The sequence below is a fragment of the Lynx canadensis genome, chromosome A1 (genome assembly GCF_007474595.2).
Source record: "Lynx canadensis isolate LIC74 chromosome A1, mLynCan4.pri.v2, whole genome shotgun sequence".
Taxonomy (NCBI): Eukaryota; Metazoa; Chordata; class Mammalia; order Carnivora; family Felidae; genus Lynx; species Lynx canadensis.
Genome location: NC_044303.2, coordinates 21,728,238 through 21,743,646, shown reverse-complemented (window position 1 = coordinate 21,743,646; position 15,409 = coordinate 21,728,238). Strand labels below are relative to the sequence as shown.

Sequence of the window (15,409 nt, the reverse complement as noted above, 5' to 3'; positions counted from 1 at the left end):
TCTCATGGTTCATGGGATTGAGCCCTGCGTTGGGCTCCACATTGACAACGTTGAACCTGCTTGGGATTCTATCTCTCTCTCTGCCCCTTCCCCACTCACTTCCTGTGTTCGTTCGCTCTCTCTCTTTCCCTCTCTCTCTCAAAATAAATAAATAAACATGGGGGTGGGGGGAAGATTGTGAGATAAATGCTGCTCCAAAGCACAGTCTTCTAAGGGCACCTGGGTGGCTTAGTCAGTTGAGCATCTGACTCTAGATTTTGGCTCAGGTCATGATCTCATAGTTGTGAGATAGAGCTCTGCATTGGGTGTGGAGCCTGCTTGAGATTCTCTCTCATTCTGGCTCCCGCTTGCACTCTCTCAATCTAAAATAAAAATAAATAGATAAATAACCTTTTTTTAAAAAAAGTGCTGTCCTATGATTTTGTGAAATGCAAGATCTAATTTCAGAGATTTTGTTTTGTTTTGAATAACAAAAACAACTTTTAGGAACAACTTATAGGAACCCCTTAAGTGGTTAACCTCATCTAAATTTATTTTGTTTTTAATTTTTTTAACATTTATTTATTATTGAGAGACAGAGACAGAGCATGAGCAGGGGAGGGGCAGAGGGAGAAGACACAGAATCTGAAGCAAGCTCCAGGCTCTGAGCTGTCAGCACAGAGCCTGACGCAGGGCTTGAACTCACAAACCGCAAGATCATGACCTGAGCTGAAGTTGGAGGCTTAACCGACTGAACCACCCAGGCGCCTCAACCTCATCTAAATTTAAAACTGTCATCATTAAATGGTAAAGTAAGTCCTTGTTTCAACACTAAAAGTTGAAGATTAAAAACACAAGTGTGTTCTAATACAGAAAACCAAATCAAAAAGAGGATGAGTATTGGAAAGGGCAAAAAAAAAAAAATTGTTAAATGCATGCTTGTGGCCAAATGAATAGCAAACAAATGGGAAGGTTACCTCTCACTGACATGCCAGCGGGGTTTTGAGAACAGATGACTTCTTTCTCTCTCTCTGTTTATTCTTCCCTTTTCTTCCTAGCTCTCCTTCTCTTAGTTCCTCTCCTTTCTTCCATTCCTTTCTTTAAAAAAAAAAAAAATCAAGTTTCTACCTTTATGTAGCTTTCTCTCCTAATTTATTATAATGCTAGATTTAAGTGCATTTAAATTATAGCACATTGCTCATTTACATCTTTAATTCACTCAAAATTTATTTTTGAGTATAGTCTGACACAGGATCTAAACTTTTTTTTTTACAGGCAGTTGAGCAGAGCACTGTTTCTTGAATATATCATTGTGTTCTTGTTGATTTGTAATGATAATAGTAATAATTATTGAGAGCTTAGTATTGGCAAGGTAGTGTTTTGAGAGCTTTGTATTTAAATTCCTAGTTGTGTTTCTTTCCTTTTTTTTTTTTTAAGTTTGTTTGTTTTTTTAAGTAATCTCTGCACCCAACCTGAGTTTCAAACTAACAACCCTGGGATCAAGAGTTGCATGGTCTTCTGACTGAGCCATCCAGGCACCCTCTGGTTGTTTCTTGAACAAAGTTTTCCACGTGTTTAGACATTTTAAATGAACATTAACTATTGTCCCTCCATTCATTAAGCCGTTAAAAAAAATACAAAATAACTTGCTTTTCCACTTGGGTCCCGATTTTTTTTCTCTCTCTAGTAGTTGAGGACCTCTCATAAAAACAAGTGCCCTGCCTTCTACTTTTAAGACTGGTGGAGGAGTTATGGAGACCAAGAAATTCTACCTTTCCATTTCTCATCAAGGATGTTACTTATAGGTGTCTTTCAGGTTGCAGAAAAGATGGAAAAAAGGACATGTGCACTCTGCCCCAAAGACTCCGAGTATAGTGTCCTATACATTGCAAAAAAAGAGACTATAGCTGCTCATGAAAATTGTTTGGTAAGTTACTTGAAAACACATGAGACCTTTTAGGGAAGGACGTACCAATATAGATAATGTACTTTGGAGACAAAGAATGATGAGTTGGCCATGGTTTGGGCTTTTAAGTGGGGATTTGGGGAGCAAATTTCCTAACTTTTTAAACTGTTTCAGATCTTACCACCTTATGATTACATTTTAGCTGTATTTATAACTGATCGAACACAATTATGATAAGCTTCTTTGAAGATATTTTAATGAGATATTTCAAATATAATAGATACCCATAGACATTTCACCCAGATTTGAAAAATCATACTGTATTTGCTTTAGCTTGGATTTTTTTTTTTTTAAGAAATAAAACATAGTTAAGGACTCTCTAATTCTCTCTCTTCCCCTCCCACCATCCCTCTTGAGATATAATTGCCATCACAGATTTGGTTTTCACCATGTATATTTAAGTGCTTATAACAAGATATGATGTTCTTGGACTTTGTAGAATTTCAGCCAGCTTCTGTGAACTATTGAGATTTATCCATGTGAGAAATTTCACTCTTAAGTCTTTAATTTTAAATGTTAGAGAATTCTTTTGTGACTGCCACTATTAAACTATTCTCATGTGAATGAGCATTTAGGTTTTTCCACTTTTTTTCATATAACTAACCAGCTGTCATGAACATCCTTGTATAAGTCCCCTAAATCACGGGAGAATTTCTCTGGTGTAGGGCACAGAGCAAAAACCACAAATGGTGGACACAGAGGGTGCATTTTGCACCTCACTACATGCACCAAATTGCTTTCCAAAAGGATGACACCAAATTCATTTCTCGTCTTCCTTGCCATACATGATATTATGAAATTTTAATTTTTTCCCTCTCTGTGGGTGTGAAATGGTCTCTTGTTTTCATTTGCAGTTTCTAGATTTGGCTATGCTTATGCACAGATCTTTTTGTCACTTCTGTGACTTGTGTTCCTGGACCACATTTTGTCTTTGGGATATTGATTTTGTTTAAGTGTATTTTTATATGTATATAAATAGATGCTAATGCATTATCATATATGTTAGCTTTTAATTTATGGTGTTTCCTTTCAGAGCCTTATAATGTATCCTTGTTAAATATATCATTGTTTTCCTTTATAATTTGTAGGAGTTCTTCACTAAGAAATTCTTTTCTTTACTAAGATTCCCCCCCCAATTTAAATTTTGTCTTTTTTCATTTAGTTTCTTAATCCAACTGAAATTTATTTGGACTACTGTGTAAAGTAGGGATCTCTTCTTTTGTCATATGATTAACCCCTTTTCCCAGCATTATTTGACTAATCTGTTCTTTTGTCATTGATTTTAGTGATAAAAATGATAACTCTTATTATTCAGTGTTCACCAGGTGTAAGGTAATATTCTGGAAGCTTAACCTGTATTAAACTATTAATCCTTACAACAACCCCAAGAGGTAGGTATCATTATTATGCCCAAACTAAAGATGAGACATCTGAGGCACAGAGAGTTTAAGTCACTTGCTCAAGGTCATGCAGCTGTAAGTGACTGAGCCAGGATTCTTACCCGGGCTGTCTACTTCTAGAACCCCCACTTTTATCCAGTGTGCTAACAATATAATATATGTGTACATATCTGTTTCTGGCTCTTTAGTCTGTTCCATTGGTCACTTTGCCTATCCTCAGCTGGTACAACATTGTCTTAATTACTATAATTTTATGATAAGCCATGGCTCTTTTTTAGTGCTTTGAATTTTGGGGTCAGTTTATGAGTTTCACACAAATTCCTTTTGGAATTTTAACTGGAATTCCATTGAATTTGAGAAAAATTATATGAGTGTTTCTATCCATCAACAGAGTATCTCCAACTATTCAGGTCATTTTTTATGAATTTCAGAAATATTCAAACATTTTTTTTTTTTTTTTATGTAGAGGTCTAGAACTTTGGATTAATCTTTTTCCAGGCTTTGGTTTTGTTGTTGTTTTTTGTTTCATTACCTTTTCCTAATGCTTTTTTTTGTTATATTGAAGTATAAAAAAAATTGTAGTTGACACACAGTGTTACGTGTTTCAGGTGTAAACATATTGAGTAATTCTACTACTCTACATTATGTTGTGCTCACCACAACTGTAGCTACCATCTGTTACAATACCATTAGCTACATATACTCCCTAATCTGTGCCTTTCATCCCTGGGATTTACTCATTCCATGACTGGAAGACTAGACCTCCCATTCCTCGTCACCCATTTTGCCTGTGCCCTCTCCACCTTCCTCTCTGGCAGCCACCAGTTTATTCTCTCTTTGTGGGTCTTTTTCTGATTTTTTGTTTGTTCATTTGTTACTTAGTTTCCACATATCATTGAAATCATATAGTACTTGTCTGTCTCTGTCAGATATTTCACTTAGCATAATGCTCTCCAGGTCCATCCATGTTGTTGAAAATGGCAAGATCTCATTCTTTTTTATGGCTAAGTAATATTCCATTACACACACACACACACACACACACACACACACAAACACACCACCTTCTTTATACATTCATCTGCTTATGGTTGCTTCCATGTATTGGCTCTTATAAATAATGCTGCAGTAAACATGGGGTGAGTATATCTTTTTGAATCAGTGTTTTCATTGTCTTTGGATAAATACCCAGTAGTTGTATTACTGGATCATATGGTATTTCTGTTTTCAGTTGTTTCAGGAACCTTCATACTGTTTTCCATAGTAGCTCTGCAATTTAGATTCCCAACAGTGCATATGCATTCCTTTGTTCCCACATTCTTGCCATCACTTGTTATTTCTTGTCTTTTTGATACTAGCCATTCTGACAGGTGTGAAGTGATATCTCATTGTGGTTTTGATTTATTTTTCCCTGATGATGAGTGATGTTGAGCATCTTTTCATGTGTCTGTTGGCCATCAGTATGTCTTCTTTGGAAAAATGTCTCTACAGGTCTTCTGCCCATTTTTGATCAGATTATTTGTTTTTTTGGTGTTGAGTTATATGAATTCTTTATCTGTTTGGGATATTAATCCTTTATCAGATATGTCATTTGCAAATATCTTCTCCCATTCAGTAGGTTGCCTTTTCATTTTGTTGACAGTTTCCTGTGCTGTGCAAAAGCATTTTATTTTGGAGTAGTCCCAATAGTTTATTTTTGCTTTTGTTTCCCTTGCCTAAGAAGACATATCTAGAAAGAAGACATATCATCTTACTATGGCTGATGTCTAAGAGATTACTCCCTATGTTTTCTTCTAGAAGTTTTATCGTTTCAAGTCTCACATTTAGGTCTTTAATCCATTTTGAGTTCATTTTTGCATATGGTATAAGAAAGTGGTCCAGCTTTATCCTTCTCCATGTAGCTGCCACGTTTTCCCAACACCATTTATTGAAGAGACTGTCTTTTCCCCATTGTATATTCTTATCTCCTTTGTTGAAGATTAGTTGGCCATATAATCATGGGTTTATTTCTGTGGTCTCCTGGTTTATTTCTGTTCTATTGATCTGTATGTCTGTTTTTGTGCTGGTACCATACTGTCTGATTATTAAATGTGTCTTTAAGTCTGAGATTGTGCTACCTCCTTCTTCTTTCTCAAGACTGCTTTGGCTATTGGGGTCTTTTGTGGTTCCATACAAATGTTAGTATTATTTGTTGTAGTTCTGTGAAGAATGCTATTGGTATTTTGATAGAGATGGCATCGAATCTATAGATTGCTTTGTGATGGCATTGTGTAATGTTGATCTTCAATTGAGAGATAGGTTAGATTCTTTTGGTTTCAGGTAACACACAGAAACTTGAGCCAACCTAAACATAAAAGCTGCCTTTCAAATTTTTTTTAAAAGTTTAAATCCAAGTTAGTTAACATATAATGTAATAATGATTTCAGGAATAGAATTTAGTGATTCAACATTTATATATAACACCCAGTGCTCATCACAAGTGTCCTCCTTAGTGCCCATCACCCATATAGCCCCTCCCCTACCCAACACCCCTCCAGCAATCCTCAGTTTGTTCTCTGTACTCAAGAGTCTTTTATGGTTTGTCTCCTCTCTTTTTTTACCTTATTTTTGCTTCCCTTCCCCTATGTTTATCTGTTTTATTTCTTAAATTCCACATATAAGTGAAATCATATAATATTTGTCTTTCTCTGACTTACTTCGCTGCATAATATACACGCTAGTTCCATCCATGTTGTTGCAAATGTCAAGATGATATTCTTTTTTGATTGCCCAGTAATATTCCATATAAAAGTGACTCTTTAATCAGACTTCAGGGGCATTTCATGGCTCCTGAAGGCAGACACACAAGCATGTCTAAGACACAGTAGCTAGAAAGCCATCAGGAACCCATGATGTCCTCTCTAGCCCTGATTTTTATTTTCCTCTTTGCAGACTGGCTTACTCTCTATCATGTGGCTTAGAGTCTATTCCACTCTCTCAGGGTAGGGAATCCAGTTGGGCCAGCTTCAGGTCAGGGCCCTAACCAGGTCCATTTAAACATTGGGGTCAGGGTTATGCAGTATAAAACATGCGTGAGGATCCTTCCAAAGAAAAGCAGGGTGGCTTGTGATCTGCTAATACACCCCAAAAGATGGTCACTGTTATACCCCAATCCATCTTCCACCCCCAGTGAGTACTTTCGATACCATTTTATGACTTGTGGCTCTCAACGGTACTTTCAGCATATTCTGAATTTTTTCTTTTCCCAATCTGCAGCTGTATTCTTCAGCACTTGTGGAATGTGAGGATCATGATCCAAGTAATGACGACAGAAGTTTTGATGTGGAGTCAGTAAAGAAAGAAATCCATAGAGGAAGGAGGTTGGTAAGTACAAATGACTTTATTACTCAGACAAAACGAACAGATATTAAAGGGGATGTTTCCAAAAGGAAGTCTACTTGATTGGTAAACCAGGGATAGAGATACATCTTGTAGAGCTGAAAGATGTAGGGTCTTTAGAGTGGGAGAGAGCCAAAGCATAAGAGACTCCTAAAAACTGAGAACAAACTGAGGGTTGATAGGGGGTGGGAGGGAGGGTAGGGTAGGTGATGGGTATTGAAGAGGGCATCTTTTGGGATGAGCACTGGGTGTTGTATGGAAACCAATTTGACAATAAATTTCATATATTAAAAAAAAAGATGTAGGGTCTGTATTAGAAACTTAGATTTTACTGAACATTTAATATTTTAAAATAAACTACAACATGCTTCATCAGCAAAGTATATAGGAGTTAGAATGCTTTGGGCTGTAAGTAGAAGGAACCCAACTCAAACTGGCTTTAAAAAAAGGATGCTTATTTTCTCACTTAGCCAGAGGGAATGCTGGCTTCAGAGTTGGCTTATTTAGTGGCTTAATGGTGTCATCAAGACCCCATCATCCTTTCTGTCATCCTGTCCACATCAGTTGGTCCTCCTGTGGTCATAGGGTAGGCCATGGGCAACAACTGAAGGATCAGGCTTTCTTGTTCCTATCTGGTGAAAGAAAAAGTTCATCCCCAAGTATGGAGTATGACCCTTCTGAAAATTTAATTAAGCCACACCCATCCTCCTGCACCAGTTGCTGGAGGTGACCATAACTAATTAGGATCTATCCCCTTGGATCTGGGGTCCGCTCCCGCTGGGAAGGTAGAGTGAGGAGTAGTTACCCTCCTGGTTCTGTTACAGCAGACTTCCTCTATGGAAAGCCCTTCACGGCTTACCAAGCAGTACAGCAGGTGTGAGCACCTAATGCCCACCACTACAGTAAGGTTTGTGATCTGGAACAAACATTTATGTAGTCCTTGCAAGGCTGACACATATATGAAGGCAGTTTCTGCACAGCCTGATGTGCTTTGAGAAGGATCAGCACAGGTCACTCAAGCAAGCAAGAACCTTAGCACAGGTGAGCACCAGGAAGCCTTCCTGGCTGGGGAGGAGTGAGGGTAAGGAAGATGGGGAAGGAGGATGGCATGTTTATAAAACTAAAAGTACATGACTGTGTGTGGCATCCTCTCTCCTGACTTTATGGGATTCTGTAAGATACACCAGAATGCAGGAAACCATCCCTTGTCGTAGATAATGAGTCGACCCTGGCTTCTCACTTTGACAACTAAAGCTGCAGTAAACATCTTTGTACACATATCCTGTGTACTTGTTTGAGCGTTGCTGTAGAGCACATTCCTAGAAGTGAAATGGCTGAGTCAAAGAGAATTCCCTCTGATGATTTTAAAACGTGCTAACAAACCGTCCCCCAGAAAGGCTGTACCATTTTATACTTCTGTGGATGAAACAGCACTTTTCCCAGCCCTTGATAAAATGAGCATCATGAATCTGCTTAATTTTTGCACCTCACAGGAAGTGGTACCTTGTGTTTCCCCTCACTGGTGAGGTTGAACTTTAGTTCTCCTCAGGCACCTCCCACCTGCCCCACCCCCACCCAGCCCCAGCAGTTCTTCCCAGTCCCACAGTCCAGCACTGCCAGCACTCTCCTGCGAACACTCTGGACTCCCTCTCCTCACCACCCTCACACACCATTTCCTTACCCACCATCAAAACTCTCACCCCTGGTGAAATGCATCTGTCTGTTGTCTGCTTCTGCTGAAGAGACTGGCACTTGAGCACTTGAACAACCGGACAAAAACCCACAAATGTGTTGACTGATCTTAGATTCACGGCCACAAATCTCAAAAGGAATCTCAACACTTCACCCTCCACCCTCTACATTTATTGTTTCATTTCCTCTCTTTTTAGAACCTCTCCCCACCCCAACTGCCCATCCCAAAGTTGATGACTATACTTCATTTTTCTTTTTGATAGACTTTGTTGCTTTTAGAGCAGTTTTATGTTCATAGAACACTTGAGGGAAAAGTACAAAGACTTCCCATAAACCCCCCACTGCTACACACACACACACACACACAGCCTCCTTTTTATCAACATCCCCCACCAGAGTGGTGCATTGTTACAACCGATGAACCTACATTAGCACATCATCAAAACACCCAAAGTCCATAGTTTACATTAGAGTTCATCTTGGTGGTGTACATATTTTTGTCTGATTTTTACCTAGCAATGGAAGCCATTAGCTAGGAACTCCTGTCTAAACCACTGCCCATCCACCTCTGTCCCCAGACTCTGGGACCTCCCTCTTGTCAAAGCCAACCCTCCACTTAGACTTTGGAGTCATCACCTGCCCCTCCTTAAGGACTAGCTCTTGCATTTCCCTTTACCCCATTCACATCAGTATCCCAGCTTGTACTAGCTTATTTCCTTCAGCATATGTATGTCTGATCAACTGATCATGTCATCTTAAACCCTCCTTTGTACACAAAAAAACCTGGCCAATTACAATGTCACTTTTCTGTCCTTAGCTGACCTTTGAGCAGTATTCATTACACAGTTGTCCACGCCCCTGCACCTTGAAGCCCTTTCTTCCTTTGACTTCCTGCACATGCTGTGCTGCTACTTCTCTTACCTTTCTGGCTGCTGCTGCCCAGGCACCATGGCTGTTTTGCCCTCTCTGCTCAACCTCTAAAGTGTGCAGTCCCCAGGGGTTTCCCGGGCTCCTTCCTCCATCTGAACGTCTTTCCTGTGTGACCTCCTCCAGTCCCCATGGCTTCAGAACCGTACTTATGCCAGGGCCTCTGTGCCTCTAGCCCTGACCACCAAACTGACATACCTATGTGAATGTTTAATAGCATCTCATATTAAACCGGCCAAAGGACACAATTCCAGCCCCTCCAAACATACACACACTGCATCCACACCCTTTGGGTCCTCACCTCAGTGAACAGCCCACCATTCATCCATCATCATCTTCTCATCAACCTCCCAGCCCAGTGTGGAGCCCGTCAGTGCCACCCGCAGACCCTGCATCCTCCCCTTCTTTCTGTCACTAACCTACCACAGTGAAGTCCCAGATCTCCCTAAACATCACTGATGCTTTTTCTGCACTGTCTCCTGTGCATCCCTGCCCCAGCCCATCCTCCACACAAGCCACAACAGTGTCTTTAAAATACTGATCACTTCATGTTCCCATTGCATGAAGACAAAACCCTAACTCCTTACTCTGGTTTGCATCCCATACATGACCCAACCCCTTGCTCACCCCTTGGATCTTTGACTCTCAAATCTCTGCTCCAGCAACATTAGCCCATCCCTGTTGTCCTTCTGGTGAGCTTGCCAGTAGGTGGGAAGCACATTCTTGCACCAGAACATAAGGCCTTCTGCCTACAATAGCCTTCTCCTTGCTTTTTTGCCTGCTAGGACCTCTTACTATTATTCAAATCTGAACTTCTATATCACCTCCTCAGAGAGGCCTTTGCTGACCTCCAACCTGAATTAGGGACCCAGCAACTGTGTGGCTTCACCTTATTTTAATTTATACAAAGCATGTATCACTGTTTTTAGGTTTGCTTTATGTGATCATGATCTCTCTCCACTAGAATGTTAACTTTACAAGGGCAGATATCTTATCCACTACTGTTTCCCTCTACCTTAGAACAGTGCTGGCCACGTCCCATTTACTCAGCAGTCGTTAAGTGAATGAAATTTTATTAACCATTTGTATTTCTTCTGTGATTTGCCCATTCCCATTTTTCTGTGGGTTTATCAGAGTCTTAGCCCTTTTTTAAAAATGTTTATTTTTGAGTGAGAGACAGTGCAAATGTGGGACATGCAGAGAGAGAGGGAGTCCAAAGATCTGAAGCCCGCTCCGTGCTGACAGCAGACAGACCGAGGTGGGGCTCAAACCCATGAACCATGAGATCATGATCTGAGCTGAAGTCAGACGCGTAACCACCTAAGCCATCCAGGTGCCCCCAGAGTCTCAACTCTTTATCAAATAAGCAGCAAAACATTTTTTTTCTTTTTTTTATTGGTATAGTTGACATACAATATTGGTTTTAGGTGTAGTACATAGTGATTTGACATTTATATACATTATGAAATGATCATAAGAAGCCTAATTACCATTGATCACCAAATTCCAGTATTGTTGACTATATTCTCTATGTTCTACATTATATCCCCTGATTTTTTTTAATAACTGGAAGTTTGTACCTCTTAATCTCCTTCACCTATTCACCCACCAGTTTTTTCTTTGTATTTATGAGTCTGTTTCTGTTTTCATACATTTTCTTTCATTTTTTTTCTAATGGTAGCTGTCACCATACAAATAGAAGTTTAAATTTTTTATGTAGTCCGATCTGTCAGTCTTTTTCTCTGTAGCTTCTGAGTTTCCTTCCTTGCTGAGCCTTCTTGACCTTAATACCATACATTTTTTATTAATTAAAAATTTTTTTCTTATAGTTAGAGCCTTAATCCATGTGTAATTTATTTGGTAATATATTGTGAGGTAAGGACGTAACTTTGTTTTTTTTCTACATATAATGCCAGATAGCCCTCCAAATTAAATGATCATCCTTTTGTGCTCTGATTTGGAATCCCACCTTTAGCATAATCTAACTTCTTACCCATATTTGAATTTTGTTCGTATGGTTGCTTGTGCTGACTTTGGGATGTGTGAGCTATCTCCTGTTTTGCAAGGTGGTTTCATTGTGCTTCCCTTTCATTCAGAACAGAGCGTGATAAGCTTTGGGCATGCCTTGGACTCCCCTAAACCAGTTAGACTTCCTTGGCCACAGACTGTCCTCCTAGCCATCTCTGCATCACCTTCATATATAAAATTCAAGATCAGTTGGCTAATACATAAAAGCAAGAGATCAAATAAATTGAACTTAGAAAAAAATTTACCACTCAAGGCTTTGTTTTGTTTTTTAATTTAAAATTTTCAGCCCTACTACATAGACTCCAGAGATGTTTCACTTACTTTATGTCACATTCTCCTCAGTAGAAACTCTGTAAGACAGGCAGTGTTATGCCCAGGGAAGGACCTGGGTCTAAGAGAGGGGAGACCGGTGGCTTACACAGTCCTTGGGGGCACTGCCAGGAGCCACCGTCGTCATAGGCCCCAGTGTCCTTAACAGGACCCCTTGCCCAGAACAGGACAAATTTCTTTTTAGAAATCTCTCTTAAGTCCTTGGGGGCACCTGGGTGGCTCAGTCAGTTAAGCATTCGACTCTTGATTTCAGGTCAGGTCATGATCTCACAGTTCATGAATTGGAGCCACGCATCAGGCTCTGTACTGGTAGAGCCTACATGGGATTCTCTGTCTCCCCTCTTGCTGCCCCTCCCCTGCTCACTCTGTCTCTCCAAAATAAATGAGTAAACTTAAAAAAAATTTTTTTTGGGGGGGGGAATAAAAAGGGTTTTCTGCTTTTAGTCAAATTATTACAGGCCAGTACAAACCACTTTACCTAGCAGAGGTTTTGCTGAAATTTCAAAATGAGCAGCCAGCTGTAAATACCTAACATTTGTGGATGAGGACATTAGGGCTGCTGACTTTAAGAATAAGATTCAGGGGCGCCTGGGTGGCGCAGTCGGTTGAGCGTCCGACTTCAGCCAGGTCACGATCTCGCGGTCCGGGAGTTCGAGCCCCGCGTCGGGCTCTGGGCTGATGGCTCGGAGCCTGGAGCCAGTTTCCGATTCTGTGTCTCCCTCTCTCTCTGCCCCTCCCCCGTTCATGCTCTGTCTCTCTCTGTCCCAAAAATAAATAAACGTTGAAAAAAAAAATAAAAAAAAAAAAGAATAAGATTTAATGACACCTTTAACTTTAAATTTTAAAAAAGATTATGAAAAACAGGTGCTTACTCAGTAAAATCTGTTCTTTTATAGACATGCGCATTCTGTAACAAAAGAGGAGCCACCGTGGGATGTGATATAAAAGCCTGTCTCAAGAGTTACCACTTTTTCTGTGCCAAGAACGCCCACGCAGTTCTACAAACCGATAGATCTCGAGGAATTTATAAGTATTTAATCAATTTTAAAACTACATTTGGGGGGATGGAATAAGGAGTGGTTAGATTAAGACAAACAGATTTTCAAAGATAATTTCATGCAAATGGTTTCCAAGTAAGAACATGGTTTGGGGGATGCTCAGTTGGGAACCTGACTTCACGATACCTTCCCTAAATCTAATAGAAAGAAAATAAGCAGGGTCGGTTTTGATTTTATTCTTCCTACATCCTTTCCTTCCTGGTAAAAAGTGCTGGTTGCCATAGTGGCATGAGTGACCTAATGGGTGGCCACAGGACCAGTTGACTATTGCCCTCTTCTCCTAACAGGAGCCTTACTTGTTGGCCACAAGTCCATGGTTTATCCATCTTGTCTGCTGAATGCTTTTTTCCCACCACTCTCACCGCCATCTTACATATAAACAGCTTTTAAAAATGATAAACTATGCAGCAAATACAGTAATCAGTCATTGAGTCCTTGAAGAAATTAATTCTATTTGAATTGTCTTTGGCTGTTAAATCTTGCTTCTCTTCTTTCAGTGATTCTTTAATGGTAATTTGGACCCAGTATGGCATGTTTCAAGTCCAATAGAATTGTATTTGTTTTATCAATGAAGAAACTTGATCTTCCTTCTGATGAAAGATGGCAGTTCAGTTATATAAGACAATTTAGTCAGATGGAATCGGTAAGCCAGTTGTTAACTGAACTGATTCAATTGATTACCCTTTTTTGGTATGTAGATGCAGTCTAAAACATGACATATAAAGTTAAGAAAATATCTAGAAGAAGTTTTGACTTTTTTTAAAGTTATGGAATGGAATAAAAAAGAAAATGATGGCTTGAAGAGCCAGGCAGACACTTCTCACTTCCTTAGGGCCTGTGCATACATTCTGATTGAATATTTTAAATTTCAGTGGAGTATACATTTTTAGTCATAATATTCTGAATGAGAGCACTATGTTTTTAGTATGATTTTTGTGAGCTCCTAAGTTATATTTTAAAATTGCATTTATAGGCTAGATTTTTTTCCTCTTTGGGCACATATCTCCAGTTTTATCATTTTGTATTATTTTATCTAATCACTTACTTTGTGCCATAAATACTTCCAAGTACTTTACAAATGCTAACTCTTTTAATCTAACAGCCCAGTGAGGTAGATATTATTACCCCAGCTTTACAGACAAAGACACTGAGTCCCTGCAAGACAGTAATTTGTCCAGCTCACACAGCTGATGAGTATTCGAGCTGGGCTTTAGGGCTTCATAGGACTTGCTCCTCACCACAGTACCCTCTTAAGGCTTAGGGGCCATATATTCTAAAACAATAGGGGCAAGCCTACCATTACAAGAAATTTGTTAAAGGCGTGCCTGGGTAGCTCAGTCAGTTAAGCCTCCAACTCTTGATTTTGGCTGAGGTCATGATACCACAGTTTGTGAGATCAAGGCCCGAGTTGGGCTTGGTGCTGACAGTATGGAGCCTGCTTGGGATTCTCTCTCTCTCCTTCCCTCTGCCCCCTACTCATGCTCTCTCAAAATAAACTTAAAAAAAAAAATTGACCATTTTAAATCTGATTTTGAGGAAGGTCCATAGGTATTTTATTGTTTGAGACTAGAAAGGAATATATAAATGTTTCACTTTTTTTGTTTTTACCTTCCTAAAGAGTTCATTTAATTATGACTTCCATAATGACCTCAAACAACCACTAAACAGACTGCTAATAACAGGTTATTAGCAGACCTATAAGACTGAACAAAAAGGAGTCAAGTTCCTGCTGCATTTTTTTTTTTAATGTTTATTTTTGAGAGAGAGAGAGAGAGAGAGAGAGAGAGAGAGAGATGGAGCATGAGCTGGGGAGGGGCAGAGAGAGACAAAATCTGAAGCAGGCTCCAGGCTCCGAGCTGTCAGCACAGAGCCTGACTTGGGGTTCGAACTCAGGAGCTGAGATCCTGCCCTGAGCCAAAGTCGGACGCTTAACCGACTGCACCACCCAGGCACTCCACCCTTTTTTTATGTTTATTAATCGAGATCATGACCTCAGCCAAATTCAAGAGTCAGAGTCTCAACCAACTGAGCTACCCAGGCACCCCAAGTTCCTGCTATATCTTAAAGTTTGCAAAAATACTGATCTTGTATTAGTAGAACCAATGAATAGAGACTCACTAAAATCATTTTTGTCATTATCAAGTATCAGGTGAGTTTCTATGGATTTTTTTAATTGAATTTAAACATTCAGTTGTTAGAGTGCCTGTCATACATAAGACATCTTGTTAGGTGTAGTAAGACTAGGAAGAGACACAGGACATGGACTAAGCCTCAGAAAACCTATCACCTTGCTGAAGGACCAGAAAGGGCAGATTAGAAGCATGTGGCATGATGGGAGCAGGAAGGGATTCACATGACACTGGCTTGGCCTTGAATTGATAATTGTTGAAACTAGGTGAGGGGTGGGGGCCATGACGTTCATCATCTAACACTTTTATATATGTTTGAAATTCTTCATAATAAAAAAAGAAATGAAAGTGCTCAGATACTGGAATTCAAAGGGTGAGGAGATTAGCTTTGCTTGGGCAAATGGTGGATTTCCAGGAAGATTGCTTGGAAGAGGTGGAAACTGGTGTAAGACGAGAAGAATTCATATGTTCCCTTAGGCAACAGGGACCCTGCCTCCTGAGGGTCAGCACAATAAGGAGAGG

General features: G+C 39.7%; 1 protein-coding gene across 2 annotated transcripts in view; it reads left to right on the top strand.

Moving 5' to 3' along the window:
- Nucleotides 1-15,409, top strand: part of SETDB2 (SET domain bifurcated histone lysine methyltransferase 2) — an 89,401-nt gene that overhangs the window by 65,857 nt on the left and 8,135 nt on the right. For both annotated transcript variants that reach the window (XM_030310302.2, XM_030310294.2), the window contains 3 exons: nt 1,785-1,906; nt 6,601-6,708; nt 12,597-12,730. In XM_030310302.2, the coding sequence (XP_030166162.1) occupies nt 1,785-1,906; nt 6,601-6,708; nt 12,597-12,730 (364 nt within the window). The remainder of the gene's footprint in view (nt 1-1,784; nt 1,907-6,600; nt 6,709-12,596; nt 12,731-15,409) is intronic.